Source organism: Penicillium maclennaniae (genome assembly GCF_028827695.1).
Source record: "Penicillium maclennaniae strain IBT 15551 chromosome Unknown utg000007l:1.0-4884863.0:1.0-4888362.0, whole genome shotgun sequence".
NCBI lineage: Eukaryota > Fungi > Ascomycota > Eurotiomycetes > Eurotiales > Aspergillaceae > Penicillium > Penicillium maclennaniae.
The window spans coordinates 3,119,683-3,133,175 of record NW_026623219.1 but is presented as its reverse complement, the minus strand read 5'-3'; the positions used below and the strand labels follow the sequence as shown (position 1 = coordinate 3,133,175).

The 13,493-nt window shown below is 52.1% G+C and overlaps 6 protein-coding genes across 6 annotated transcripts; 3 read left to right on the top strand and 3 right to left on the bottom strand.

Moving 5' to 3' along the window:
• Window positions 1-42: 42 nt before the first annotated feature.
• N7477_008384 (uncharacterized protein) lies at window positions 43-1,158 on the bottom strand (the record flags this gene model as incomplete). The annotated part of the gene is made up of 1 exon (XM_056970047.1): window positions 43-1,158. The coding sequence occupies one exon, from the start codon at window positions 1,156-1,158 to the stop codon at window positions 43-45; it is 1,116 nt and encodes a 371-aa protein (XP_056820079.1).
• Window positions 1,159-1,984: 826 nt separating this feature from the next.
• On the bottom strand, window positions 1,985-2,752 carry N7477_008383 (uncharacterized protein; the record flags this gene model as incomplete). Its single annotated transcript, XM_056970046.1, has 1 exon — window positions 1,985-2,752. The coding sequence occupies one exon, from the start codon at window positions 2,750-2,752 to the stop codon at window positions 1,985-1,987; it is 768 nt and encodes a 255-aa protein (XP_056820078.1).
• Window positions 2,753-3,372: 620 nt separating this feature from the next.
• On the top strand, window positions 3,373-4,525 carry N7477_008382 (isopenicillin N synthase family dioxygenase; the record flags this gene model as incomplete). The annotated part of the gene is made up of 2 exons (XM_056970045.1): window positions 3,373-3,723; window positions 3,812-4,525. 2 exons carry the CDS (start codon window positions 3,373-3,375, stop codon window positions 4,523-4,525), a joined length of 1,065 nt encoding a protein of 354 aa, XP_056820077.1.
• A 348-nt stretch (window positions 4,526-4,873) lies between these two features.
• Window positions 4,874-5,534, top strand: N7477_008381 (DNA replication protein PSF1; the record flags this gene model as incomplete). Its single annotated transcript, XM_056970044.1, has 2 exons — window positions 4,874-4,900; window positions 5,028-5,534. The coding sequence occupies 2 exons, from the start codon at window positions 4,874-4,876 to the stop codon at window positions 5,532-5,534; spliced, it is 534 nt and encodes a 177-aa protein (XP_056820076.1).
• Window positions 5,535-6,539: 1,005 nt separating this feature from the next.
• On the top strand, window positions 6,540-9,812 carry N7477_008380 (sulfate transporter family protein; the record flags this gene model as incomplete). Its single annotated transcript, XM_056970043.1, has 6 exons — window positions 6,540-6,765; window positions 6,832-7,677; window positions 7,730-8,167; window positions 8,216-8,799; window positions 8,849-9,365; window positions 9,424-9,812. The coding sequence occupies 6 exons, from the start codon at window positions 6,540-6,542 to the stop codon at window positions 9,810-9,812; spliced, it is 3,000 nt and encodes a 999-aa protein (XP_056820075.1).
• Window positions 9,813-10,917: 1,105 nt separating this feature from the next.
• Window positions 10,918-13,387, bottom strand: N7477_008379 (guanine nucleotide exchange factor VPS9; the record flags this gene model as incomplete). The annotated part of the gene is made up of 4 exons (XM_056970042.1): window positions 10,918-10,963; window positions 11,021-11,679; window positions 11,734-11,987; window positions 12,040-13,387. 4 exons carry the CDS (start codon window positions 13,385-13,387, stop codon window positions 10,918-10,920), a joined length of 2,307 nt encoding a protein of 768 aa, XP_056820074.1.
• Between the last annotated feature and the right edge of the window lie 106 nt (window positions 13,388-13,493).

Here is a 13,493-nt window from a genome sequence, read left to right as displayed (position 1 = left end):
CGAGATCGCCGTGTGTCTCGCGTTCGTCCACCAGAACTGTCGCTACCTGTGACAAAAGTCAGTACTGTCCTTCCTGGACCTTGTAAGGATGGTGGACTTACTCCGCGTGTAGTCCGAGTAATAATAATACGAACTCGGGTAGGTGTAACTGGTCTTATCATCGTCGTCGTTTTCCCGGTCCTTGTGTCTCTTCAATCCCAAGCAGAGCGCAAGTGCTCCGAGGACAATGGCCACTGTGCCCCAGCCACTCCACTTGGATTTCTTCTCGCTCACTGAGCTCTCTGTTCCTGCGGCGGCTGCAGGTCTGGATCCAAACCAGATGCGACCCGCCGGCCGAGGACGACTGGTATGTGAGTGGTGCGAGTATCTTTCTTCGACGACTGTCTCGCGTCTACGGCGCTTCTTGATGCCCATGGCTGCGAGAAGTGCGTCCAGGGCACTCTTGAAGCACAGGCAGCCGCAGAGGAGCAGAAGCAAGATCACACCCGCAATGGTACCGATCACGATTCCTGCAATTGCACCACCGCTCAGTCCACCGTTGTTGCTGGTGGCCTTAGCTCCGAGCAGGTCGGCTCCGTCTGTTCCAACGGGTGCGATGAATCCCTGGGTGGTGGTGGCCGCTGCGGTCGCCGTGACTGTTGATGCGCCACTGCTTGTTTCTCGTACACCAGGGCTCGCCGTTCCCGTTGCTTCGGCCCCAGTCACAAGGGCAGATGAACTCTCGGCCACACATTGGCCATCCACACATTCCTGTGCTGCGTCGCAGCAGGAAGTGCCACACTGTTCCTCGCCAAGGTCATATCTGCAAGTTGAAGAGGACGTGGGGATTGCAATTTGACTGCTCCAGACCGAGGTGATGGTAGTTCGATCGGTCTCCGTGACCACGTAGGTAGTTGTGTAGTACTTCCAGCTACTGTCGGTAGCCGTGCCGGATGAACATTCAGCTTGGCCGGCGGCGTTGGTACTGCAGGCGTCGCTGGCACCACAACAGAGCCAGTCATTGTATCCGCATGGGTTCGAGCACCGCTTTTCGAGGGCGTTTTGCTCAAGTTCAAGGGCGGCTTGGTCGAGTGCTAAGGGATTTGCGATCGTAATTTGTCCAAAGCGGAGTAGTAAGATCAGAGTGGAGAACGTTGGAATGGCGGAGAGGGACCGCATGGCGGATGAGTAGCGATAAAAAGCTCCCAAGGCTCGTTTTGGTCGGTTCTCTTGATTCTTGTGTGTTTCGAGGAATGTTCGTCAGGTCGTGAACGGTGGTACAGGTTCCGATGGGGAATGCTGGGATTCCTATGTTGTCCCGCCTTTTATAGTTTTTGATAACTATCGTAGATCACCTCTTCGAGGCAAGGCAAGCAAAAATTTCCAGACTAACAGAAGAAGAAGGAGAGAGGAAAGCAAGGATGTGTGAAGTGAGAAAACAAGACAAGGTTGGAAGAGATAGCAAAACAAAGTGACTCCCAGCCTCTTCGTATACCCAACCCCAACCCCAACCACCCCATTTCCTGCCAATCGCCTAACTCCTACCCGACCATTCAGTTCTCTACTTTTGGAGGTGATTTACCTTGATTCTCATGGAGGCTGGGTTTCAGGTTGATTTTCGGGTTTATTTCAATCTAACAGGCCAATTCATCATTGCATATGCGCCCGTCTGCCACCACCCTCCCCGCGTGGCAACGATCAACATGCGGTCAGATCGCCCATCTGCTGTCTTTTTTTAAAGTTACAGCTCTACAGATATTCTAATTGAGTTTTCAAATGAAAATTTTGCCATTCAAGAGATAGAGATCCTTACATTGAAGCAAAAAATCGCCAGATGTATCAGATGGTGTCACCAATGGTAGCCCAACAGGCCTGAGAACCCGGGATGTCGGCTGCATTTACAATCAAATTATTCAATTCAAGAGGCCCAAACCCCGGAACATCAAAATGACAAGAAGTAAAAGGGCTATACACAGAGATCGTGTCAATGTCACATCACATCAAATCAGATAAACACACCCGCTACCCCCACAGCTAAGCCAAAGATCAAATCCTGCAGACTTGTCGTCCGACTCGATCTAGCTACATTCCCACTGGCGGTGTCCGCCGTAGCCGTCGCCACTGAAGCACAATAGCCCAGACTGAGTCCATGGCAGGCATTTGCGCTCAGGCTCGAGCAGATGGATGTGGCCTGCGACGATGCAGTGACCGCCTCTACCGTCACGCCAGCCCCGCCTCCACCTACCGTCACTTGGTAGCGGCCCATCAAGTCCCCGGTGCACTGCGCATACTCGGACTGACAGAGCGAGTAGTATGAAGAGCAGGCTGCAGGGTTGGAGAAAGTTGTTGGTACGTAGATAAATGGGTAGGCTCCAGACACGGTCGAGGCCGTGGAGCTCTCTGAACCAGCGGCCGTGGTCGTTGCCGTTGCGCCATTCGGGAATATAAAGCTGGTGCCCGTCTCTGAGGCTCCGCTTGTTGATGTGCCACTCAGGATACCTGTACATTTAGCCCCTGTCGGACAACAGGCGATGTTGTTGGCTGAATCGCGTGAGCAGTTCGTGCCCTGTATGCAACAGGCGTCTGAGTTGCCCAGGCTGGTGCATGGGTTATATCCGCTCGGGCAGTTGTCGATCGAGCGTCTTAGGATTTGCAGTACTTCAAAGGCCCGTTTGGATTCAACATGCTCAGGCGCAGAGAAAGGTACAGTATCTATCGAGAACACTGGGGGAAGGAATGTAGCCCAGATCCCGATCCACCAAGAAGCTCGCATTCTCGAGGCCGATGACGAATATAATCGAATTGTATCGAATGCGACCGAGTAAATTAGATGTTCACTGGCTGTCCTTAGTATCTCCCGCCGCTCATTGTTCGTTGCGATCGAGATCGGTGGTTCAAGGCTCTTATCGAGGTACAAGGTTGGGATGTCAACAAACTACTCGAAATAGTAAGATAGGCGTTAGTAGAGGCACGCAACCTGTAATGAAGCCATTGAATAAATTCAGAAACTCACAATGAACTGACGTCTCTAGCTTCAAAGTCCCAGAAAAGATTGGGGGGGATGAGAGTTCAGAGATGGAGATGATGTAGTGCGGCCGGTTGATCTCCACCGAGATCCCTGCCACAGCAACCAAATGCGCTGCCCAACCAGCCCCGTCTTTCCAAGCCTACTTTATGAAATTATGTTAGCAATGTTGGCACGCACCTATTGGCAGATCTACACATTGAGTGATCGACTTAAAATCACGAATACAATGAGGGCCATTTGGAATTTTTCCCCATCGGGTCGGGTTGTCTAAGAGCGGTCTTACCATGCATGGGCAATGCCAGCGATGATCCGCCCTTCATCCGTCTGTACACCGCCGGGCTATTTTTCGACTTCAATCACCAACCATGGACCCAGCTCCGCAAACCAATATCTCTGTCGTCGACTTTGCCGAGTGGAAACGGGGCGGGTCTGGTCGCCGGCGAGTAGCGCAGAATATCGTCGCCGCTTGTAGAGAGGTGGGGTTCGTCTACATCGTCAACCACTCGCTGTCCGCACCGTTGCTTGATGAGGCTTTCGACTGGTCCCATCGATTCTTCGATCTGCCACAAGACGAGAAGCTCAAAGCACCTCATCCAGAGGGATGGGCTATTCACAGAGGTTACTCCTGGCCCGGTTTGGAGAAGGTGTCGCAGGCGATCAGCCAGGACAATGACCAGGAGCGGGCCGGAGAGCTGAGAGAGGTTCCCGATGTCAAGGTGAGATCTTTAGGTGAATTTTCAGCGAGTGGGACGAAATTCATCGCCTTGGGCTTTCATTCAGATTTGCGCTGCTGACTCCAATTAGGAAAGCTATGACATTGGGAGCGAGGACAATTCCTCGCAGCCAAATCAATGGATCTCTGAGGAGTCTCTACCAGGGTTCCGTGCTTTCATGAATCGATTCTACTGGGAGTGCTTTCGTGTAGGAGGTGAGATCCTACAGGCCCTTGCCATTGGCCTGGATCTGGATGAGAACCATCTCTTGTTGAAACACTCTGGAAATAACAACCAGCTACGTCTCTTACATTACCCATCTATCCCAGCAGAAGCACTGGAGAGGCACCGAGCAGCGAGATGTCCAGCTCATACCGACTGGAGCTCAATCACCCTCCTCTTCCAGGATGACTGTGGCGGCCTGGAAGTTGAGGACGTCAACAAACCAGGTAGCTTTATCCCAGCAACTCCGATCAAGAATGCAATTGTCATGAACGTAGGAGATCTTCTGCAGAGATGGAGCAATAGTCTGTGGCCCGAGCCCTGTTCGAGCGTAGTTTGTTCTGACAGTTGCAGATCATCTCCGTTCTACAAGCCATCGAGTCACTCTCCCCCACTATCCAATAGGTTTGAAGGAGAGCAGCGAATCACTCGTGAACGATATTCGATTCCCTACTTCCTCGCACCCGACCCGGATTCTGTGATCGAGTGCATTCCGTCCTGCATGGGAGTTGATGAGCCGGCCAAGTACGAGCCGATCACGCAGGCTGGATACAATAAGATGCGTGCCTCTATGCAGTACTAGAGCTCGTTTCCCCATATAGTGGCAGAGCTAGGATAATTGGTTGCACAGTGTTCGCAACGGCTGTAGAATTGACATACTGAAATTCAGCTCGTGGGTAGCGATCTTCGACCTGAGATCCCTCAATTGACCTTCAAACAAAGGAATCAGATATCACAGACCATATAATAAGACTGTTTCGAATTGTAGTCTGGCTCATTTCCCAAACCCCGTTCTCTTGACCGTTGAGTGTATGTCCGTTCCTGCCGATCTGCGCTCCACAGCTCTGACTAAGATCAATCTTGGCGCGCCTTGGATCGCCCGCTAAAGCGCGTCCGCGATGCGCTCTACGATCCTGATCGCGCGACCACAATGTACGGAGAGCTGGGCAACAAATTGGTACGTGTCATGAACCATCATCAACTTCCTGGGCTAGCATCCGGGCTTTGGCACAAATACTGACTACCGCCTCCAGGTGCAACATGCCAAGCGAACCCAGTCCCTCGCCCACCTCCCACCCTACCAGACCGAGATCGTCCGCGCCGTGACTCGCGAAGTGCGAGATCTTGACCGCGATGTGACTCGCATGCTCGCGCCCTTTGAGGGTGCATTCAATCCATCAGCCGACCCAGCTATCGCCTGTTCCCTCCTAGTCGACCACCTATGCATGCGCCGAAACAAGCGCTGCCTCCTGGCGTACCACCGCGTCCGGACCGAGAAGCTCGAGGAATTTTGCTGGACTGGTGTCGACGTCCTTGAACAGCAACAGCCCAGCGAAGCGTCCGAGGACCGGGGCCCAGGTCAGGGCGCGGGCGGACACAGCTCGCTAAGTCCCGAAGAAGAGGAATACTTTCGACAATACGGCGACATGTTGGCCGCTTATAAAGGCCAATGGACTGACGTCGATCTTACGGGAACATTGGAGCCGCCGAAGGATTTGTTTATTGATGTGCGTGTGTTGAAGGATGCGGGAGAGATTCAGACGGAGTACGGGTATGTGGTGTCACCATCCGGGGGGCTCTTACGCGGCTAACGAGCGGGGTACAGGGTGATCAATCTCACAAAAAACAGTCAACTCTATGTTCGACAGGGTGATGTTGAACGACTAATTGCACAGGGATTCCTCGAGCGATTGAGCTGATTGTGGGGCCGCGGAATCACGCCACGGCCTGTACGACAGGAATTGTGTAATTTTGAGATACCCCCGCGACGACCTTAACGGTCCATGTGATATGAAGTGATTTCTTTGGAAGATGCACCATGACTTGATCTTGCAGCTATGTATAATCTAATCCTGCCGAGGGTACAAGTCCGGCTCGGTTAAACAGGACCTAGTACTTCTAGGCCGCCATTCGTATGCCGGTCGCGTCATAGGCAAGCGACTCGAGACAAGGGTGCTAAGACGACATTAAAATAGAGTCAATGTCAATCTTGGTCATAGCTTCGCGTAAGAATTGAACTCAGGCTTCGGTACTTTCATTAGAAGCCCCGATAGCGGCATTGACGGGGATGAGGTGCATCTGACATGGGTTGAAACCAGAATAGTGCGTGACTAGCGAGCGCATCACAGCTGCATGGCGTCGATCGTACATGGGAGTTGCGCAACGTCTATAGTTCGCTAGAGGGGGCCAAGATAGACTAGAGAACTCAGGCTCGAGGTACCTTAGCTCAAAGACCAAGTGGTCTAGAGTCGACAGAGTCAAATCATTGGTACCTGATGACTGATATCAGCACGGACAAACTGGCCCCGCAAGCGGTTTAGCTCCGAGATAACGATAACGCGCTAACACTTCCAAGTTTTAGTCAACCAGACTTAATATTTCTGTTTTCTTGTGCAAATGTATTCTGCTGATAAGAGGTACCGCTTCGCTCGATTCCTATATATCTTCGTGTCCCGTATGGCTTCAGCGCGCTGGCCTTGATGCCTCTTAGGCACCGTTGCGTCATCTGCTTTGCATCTAACGCCGCCGCATGCGCTAGTGGCCGGTAATCCTCCGAATTTCTTGAGACTCGTCTCGTGCGTTCATTGTGCCATCTGATGGGCGTGCTACAACCTCGTGGTCGACGCGACTCGCGCGCATCGGCTCTTTCACGTCGCAATTGGGGGTTGGACCAAGACCTCTCCATCCCACCGGAGTCCCTAGTGGAACAAGCAAACCTGGGCAGCTCGCCCGGCGCTGGGCTGGACGCTTCGAGCTATACTGGATCTAGCTTGAGGACCCCCAGTCGCTCATTTTACCACCGCTCATTGAACGTTCCTGCAGGTGGGTACCTTGGAGCTACTACTTATTGGCCGAGCGAATCTTATTGACCATTTGTCGATCATCTAGACCCGGCTCATTATGCATCCGACGGCCTACGAGAGCAAACTGCGGAGCTTGCAACCTACGGCCTGTCACTCAACAAAAAGCCGTTGTCTGGCAGAACCAGTCTCCCGCCTGGGCTCGATGTATTTCAGGGCCGCCAATCCTCGACCTCACACGAGGAAATCGCCAGCTCTCATCCACCGGTGGGAGGGCGCTCATTGGAATTAAGATCCGGCCCTGCCGATTCTGCTGTTGCCTCCTCCGCTCTGACAGCGATGATCCTCCGTCCCTCTGCGGACTCGGCCGAGGATGACACTAAGCCCGCTGTCTCGGGAGATTCCCCCCCGAACCCATACTTGCCGACTTTCCAAGACGAGCCCCATTCCCGAGACACCGAGCGGACTTCCCTGCCAGGCAAGACTCGCTCCAGGTCACCACTCCGTTATGGCGCTGTGGAGGACATTGAGAACCAGGGTAGATGCCCCGCCCGGGCAGTCAATGCATCTTCACAGGGACTGTCCAAGGTGGCAAGATGCTCTCGGATCGTGGCCAACCCCAAAGCTTGGGATAGGCGAGCCATATGGAATGAAGGAGTAGTTCAACCCGTCAGTTTACTCCCAGCAGTGATGCTTGGACTTTTGCTTAACATCCTCGATGCCCTCTCTTACGGAATGATCTTGTTCCCCCTGGGAGAGCCATTATTTGCCCACCTGGGCGCAGATGGCATCTCCATGTTTTACGTCAGTACTATTATCTCTCAGGTTGTATTCTCCTGTGGAGGGTCCATCTTCAAAGGTGGCATTGGAAGTGAAATGATCGAAGTCGTCCCCTTCTTCCACCAGATGGCCTTCGCCATCATGAATCGAGTGGGTAAGGGACAATCCACAATCCGTGATCGCGACCACGATCCTCGCCTTCTCAGTCAGTTCCGTCCTGACCGGTCTGGTATTCTTCCTTATGGGCGTATGCGGGCTGGGCTCGTTGATTGGATTCTTTCCTCGTCACATCCTGATCGGCTGCATTGGTGGTGTTGGCTACTTCCTTATTCAAACTGGAGTCGAAGTCTCCGCGAGATTGCCCGGCTCACTGGAGTACAATATGTATACTCTCCAGAAGCTCTTCCAGCTCGATACTTTCCCTCTCTGGATTATACCCCTGGTACTTGCTGTCAGTCTTCTTGTGCTGAAGCGCTTCATTCGGTCGAATTTCCTTGTCGGCGCTTACTTCATTGGTGTCGCTGTGGCTTTCTACATCATCGTACTTAGTGCGAGTATTTCCATGGATACTTTGCACCACAAGGGCTGGGTGTTTGATGCCCCATCGTCTAATAACCCTTGGTATCACTTCTACTCCCTTTATGGTAAGATTTAGATGTTATTTTGATTCATCATTAGCTAACATTCTTCAGATTTCTCTGCGGTTAATTGGTCGGCCTTTGCTGATACCATCCCGGCGATGTTCGCATTGACTTTCTTCGGTGTGCTTCATGTCCCGATCAATGTTCCTGCTCTCGGTATCTCCACTGGAGAAGACAACCTCAATGTGGATAGAGAGTTGGTCGCACATGGCGTGACTAACGCCCTCTCCGGATTCATGGGTAGCATCCAGAACTACCTTGTGTACACGAACAGTCTTTTGTTCATTGCCAGCGGTGGAGAATCGCGCTTGGCTGGTCTCATGCTAGCCGCCGCTACAGCTGGAGTTATGGTCATCGGCCCTGTCATCATCGGATACATCCCGGTAATGGTTGTCGGGGCTCTAATCTTCCTGCTTGGCATTGAATTGTTGCAAGAGGCTCTAGTGGATACATGGGGAAAGCTTAGTCGGCTCGAATATCTGACAGTGCTCATCATCGTTGTCACGATGGGTGCATGGGATTTTGTGACGGGTATTTTGGTCGGCATCATCCTTGCATGCGTGAACTTCGTGGTCCAAACATCTCGCAAGTCTGCCATTCGAGCCACGTTCTCTGGCGAGATTGCGGGGTCAACGGTCCGTGAGACCCCCCATTCAACAGCAATTCCTCCATGAGGCTGGCCAGCAAACTCTCATCATGAAGCTTGGTGGTTACCTGTTCTTTGGCACAATTGTAAGTGTTGAGAACACCATGCGCGGACTGATCGAAGACGAGGCATTCAATCGACAACCCATCCGATTCCTGATCCTGGATTTTTCCCGGGTCTACGGATTAGACTTCTCTGCCGCCGAGGCCTTCACTCGTATTAACCGCATTCTCCGCAAGCGCAACGTGCAAACCACCATCTCAGGTCTGAACGTCGAAGGTGACGTTGGCAAGAGCCTAGAAAATGTTGGCCTCTTCGAGCCAGACTCCGGCGTCCCCATCTTCGAGGACCTTAACTCAGCCCTCGAATTTTGTGAGAACGACTATCTCAAAGTATTTTACGGCCGGCAAGAAGCACTTGGTCGCAAGTCCATCGACTCGAATGCCAGCACCCATCTCCAACCTTCCGTCCCCGTCCCGAACAGGCGCTCACGGCCACCAATCCAGTCTATCGGAAAACATAGTCGGCTCGCCGCGACGTCAACACCTCCAACGCGTCGCAACCACGACCATTCGCGAACACGAAAGACAAACAGCTCTAATGGCCGCCCCAGCCTGGTCCGCCATGCGCCAACCTCTCCCTCTCCTCCTCCAAACCTTCCAAGGCCTATCATCCCAGAACGAAGATTTCTGGTTTCCCGCCTGCGCCTTCTTTTCTCGCGAATTCTACCCCGCAAATACAGTACTCTATCACGAAGGCGACATTCCCCGCGCCTTCTACCTCCTTGAATCAGGCATGCTACGCTGCGAATACGATCTCCCGCAGGGCCGCTACTTCGAGCTTGTCGTCGCTGGTCGACCTTGTGGAGAACTGCCTTTCTTCAGCGAGACGCGCCGAACGGCAACGGTGAAAGCGGAGCATGATTGTGTTGCGTGGTGTCTTATTGATGAGAAGTGGAAGGAGCTCCAGGAGCAGCACCCCGAGTTGCGAGGGAGTTGTTGACTGTTAGTTTGAAGTTGACAACTGAGCGGATGGATAGTATTACTTCGTATGTGCTAACGATGGCTGCTTGAATTGTTCTTAATGTGTGTTATTTGTCTCGTTTGCCTCCATATGGGCGGCAATTCGAGCAATTTGATTTCCGCAGGTTGGTTGAATGATTCTGTATATCCCATCGCTACAGAGCTTCTACATAAAAACATTACAACATTTACACCACAAAGCTAGGTGTTGAGTCACTAAAAGTCTTCTTCTTTCATAGACGGGTTCTCTGCCCCCTTTCCACTCGTACCAAAATTTCTGTCACTTTGTTTCACGTTTCAAGCTGGTTCATTGTTGTTCGATTCCTAAGCATCTTATGGATCTTGCTTTATCACAAAGTCCTTTCTTTTGCATTTCTACCTCGTGACGAGTTTCCGAATGGACTTACCTCGGCAACTTCTGAAGGCGACATTACTCTATATATGTTCGCCAGACTAATCACAATTAGCAAGGGGTTGAAGTCGTCACATGAATTTCTTTTGTTTTTCGGGGCTTTGACTAGGGATCTAGAAAGAACAACACCGAAATTTGATGACGACATGAAGGCAAGGGGCATTTGGAAACATGATATCGCGTGGAATATCAACGAAAACTTGTAGAGTGCCAACTGTATCCTCAGAAGTAATGGGAGTCAGACTTAACCTGAACCGTGCACTGATTGCGTTCCGTCAAGTGTTAGCAGCAACCCCATTGTGAGAAACCCAAAAAACAAAAGCGAAGGCACTAAAGCTGTTAGTACAGTAGCCCCCGCCCTTCATGCATATCTACGTCATAAGAAATGCTGATCATGTTGGTACAGTGGATTATATCTACATTCCTCTGATAAAATAGACTGAAAGCGTTACAGGGGTACTATAATCTATTTTCGAATTCTAGTGTATGGCCACGGGGCGTATCGGCAAGGACAGTGGCACCGCAAAAGTATTTTACCTCATCCATGGGTCCCAATGTCTATCCAGAAGATTAGGAAAAGTAAAAGGGGAAGGAAACAAGAGAAAAGCTATACTGCATGCCATTCGTAACTGGTCACGTCCCGAAGAAATATGCGACTGATTTTTTCTATATACTATTCCGCACTAAGAGCGAGACAGGCGTCGACTGCAAGACCAACTCTTATGAAGAGATATTAGTACACCAATTTAGAAGAAGAACTGGACTTGAAATCTCACCTTCCCTCCTTGATCTTGACCACATCGTCAATGACGTCGCGGTCTAGATTGGGGAACATATTGGACAAGGTCTCAACGACATTATCATGCTCGGTGCGCTGGATGCGCCGTGCTTCGGCATCCTCGGCGCTAGCTTGTCGCGCTGCTGCATCTTGTGCATCCAGAACACGGGTAAGGTTCTTCTGGGCGCCGCTGCCATCTTGCGATGGCCTGGTGCGTTCGTCGCTTGACTTTCGGCTCTCGGTGCTGGAACGCGGTGGTTGGTAGACATTAGGCGTGAGACGGGGTGGCGCAACGGCTGGTTGGGGTGTTGTGGCGGGTTGGAGAGGGCGGTCTTGAGATGTACTGGTCTCTCCGTCGTCGGAGAAGATGCGGCCGATAGTGGAGAGGGGCTTTTGGATGGTGCGCAAGAGGCCTGCGACGGGGGCGGAGGTGTCGTCGTCGCTAGACGGAGATTTGTTTCTACGAGATGGTCCGACTTGGGATTGAGATGGGCCTGGGTTTGTTGGTAGGGGTGGGGATTTGTCTGCTAGAGATTCAGACTCGCGATTCTGTTCGGCAATGGCTGAGACGGCTTGTTCGACGTTGCGCTCGAATTCCTCATCGCTGACTGTGAGACTGGTGCGATCCAATGTCTCGATGAATTGAATGGCGCCGGACTATATTGAGGATTAGCGATGGGCTTCATCAATTGAGACAGCGACGCATCTTACCAGTGAAGAAAGGTAGTAGCCTGCTTCGCCACCGAGCTTATCTTGGTTGCGGAAGCGCAGGATGTATTGAATATTTGAAACGAGATGATCGGGGTTCGCATGCAGAACCACGTAGATCAAAAGCGGAATGAAGGAATCGGCGGAGGTGTCTGCCTTTTTGGAATTTTTCAAAAGGCCAAATATTACCTTGCAGCAATTCAAAATACAGATGACTTTATCTCGAGGTGCCCGGTAGCCATTAAGCTTCAGAATCTCTATTTGTCTGGTAAGCAGATACCGACTTGGATGGTGGCAGGAACGGCTTACCTTGTTGTGCCAAGTTTAAGAAACGGCGTCCGCCACCGCTCACAGGCGGAATATCCAAGTGCTCTTCCTTGACCCAACTGTAAATGCGGATCTTCTGCGCCAAGATGTCATCCCGCTCGATGTCCTCCTGGTGCTGACCTCGCCGCCATGGCCCATGAAGCCTCTCAATTTCTCTTCGTCGACTGCGACTCACACTTCGTGGAATGCTTGGAGGAGCTGGAATTGCTGGAGCAAAGGTCTGCGTATACAGACGGTTCATGACAAGCTTCTCCATGCCTTCTTTGGCGTTATCGAATTCGCTGTCAGAAACATCCCGCCAGACCTCACACATAGCCATCTTATTTGTGATAAATGCTAAGAAATCGCTAATAATCTTGACTTGCTCATGCACCATCCATTGCTTCTTTCCAAACTCCATGAGGAATGAGCGTAGAAACTTGGCCACGGGGTCAGCGGTTCGATGACGCAGCTGTTCTAAAAACCTATGGAAATCGAACGGCTGATCAGGCTCGGGCTCTGGCATCGGCGGTACTGTTGAAGCCGATGATCGCCGCGTCAAAGTGGGCTCATCGGGGCCCATGGACATCTGAACGTATTGAGAGACCGGAGTGGATTGGCTCACCGGCGGGTGAGATCCTGGTGAGCCGGAGAGAAGAGGCTTGGTATGATCGAGACTAGATTTGCGAGGCGGAAAATAGTTCTGACCACCGCGGAACTGCTCAGCAAGCTCCATTCGAGGCGACATGATTTCTTGCTGGTCAGTGGTCCTATCAAGGTCCTGAAATTGGCCCAAGATGGTCTGGATCTCTGGCTGGGAATCGTTATCATCCCGTGCCCGCCCAGTTCGACGCCCTTGTCTTAATTCTGCATCACTATCACTAGGCACTTCTGGTAGCTCCTTTTCGGAGCTTGGGTCCGAATTTGGCTCATTTGTTTGCAACGCGGGGCCCGAGGAGGTTGTAGAGTTTGAGTGTCTGTAGGCATCGTCTTTCTCAGGCGGAGTAGGCGGGGGAGGTGTATTAGCCTGCAAAGACGGTAGAGTTTCGGGCGCGTCGCTTGCTGACACTGACAGCTTCTCCATCTGTCCCGCAAGCGGATCGGATTGGGACGGGGTTGATGGTGGGGGTTGAGCGGCGGGTGTTGAGTCGGCTGCGCCATCGCTGGGCTCACCAGGGGTTTGTGCCCCCTCAACGGCTTCCATAATCACGTCTTTTCGTTCCAAGTCTTTCGAGCTTTCATTCTGGCCCTCGGGGAGGGAGGGCAGAGTACTTGAGCTGTCGGGCTCTTCGTGGGCGGGTAGATCGTCCCTTGTCCCGACCGGAGAGGGCGAAGCTTCGGTAGCCGACATAAGCTATGGGCAGCATGCAGGCCTCGCCAACGTTCAGGAAATCCTAGCGTAGCGTTTAGGGGAGTCTTAGATTCTCATGTTGATGGTGCGGATCATCGTTCGGCCG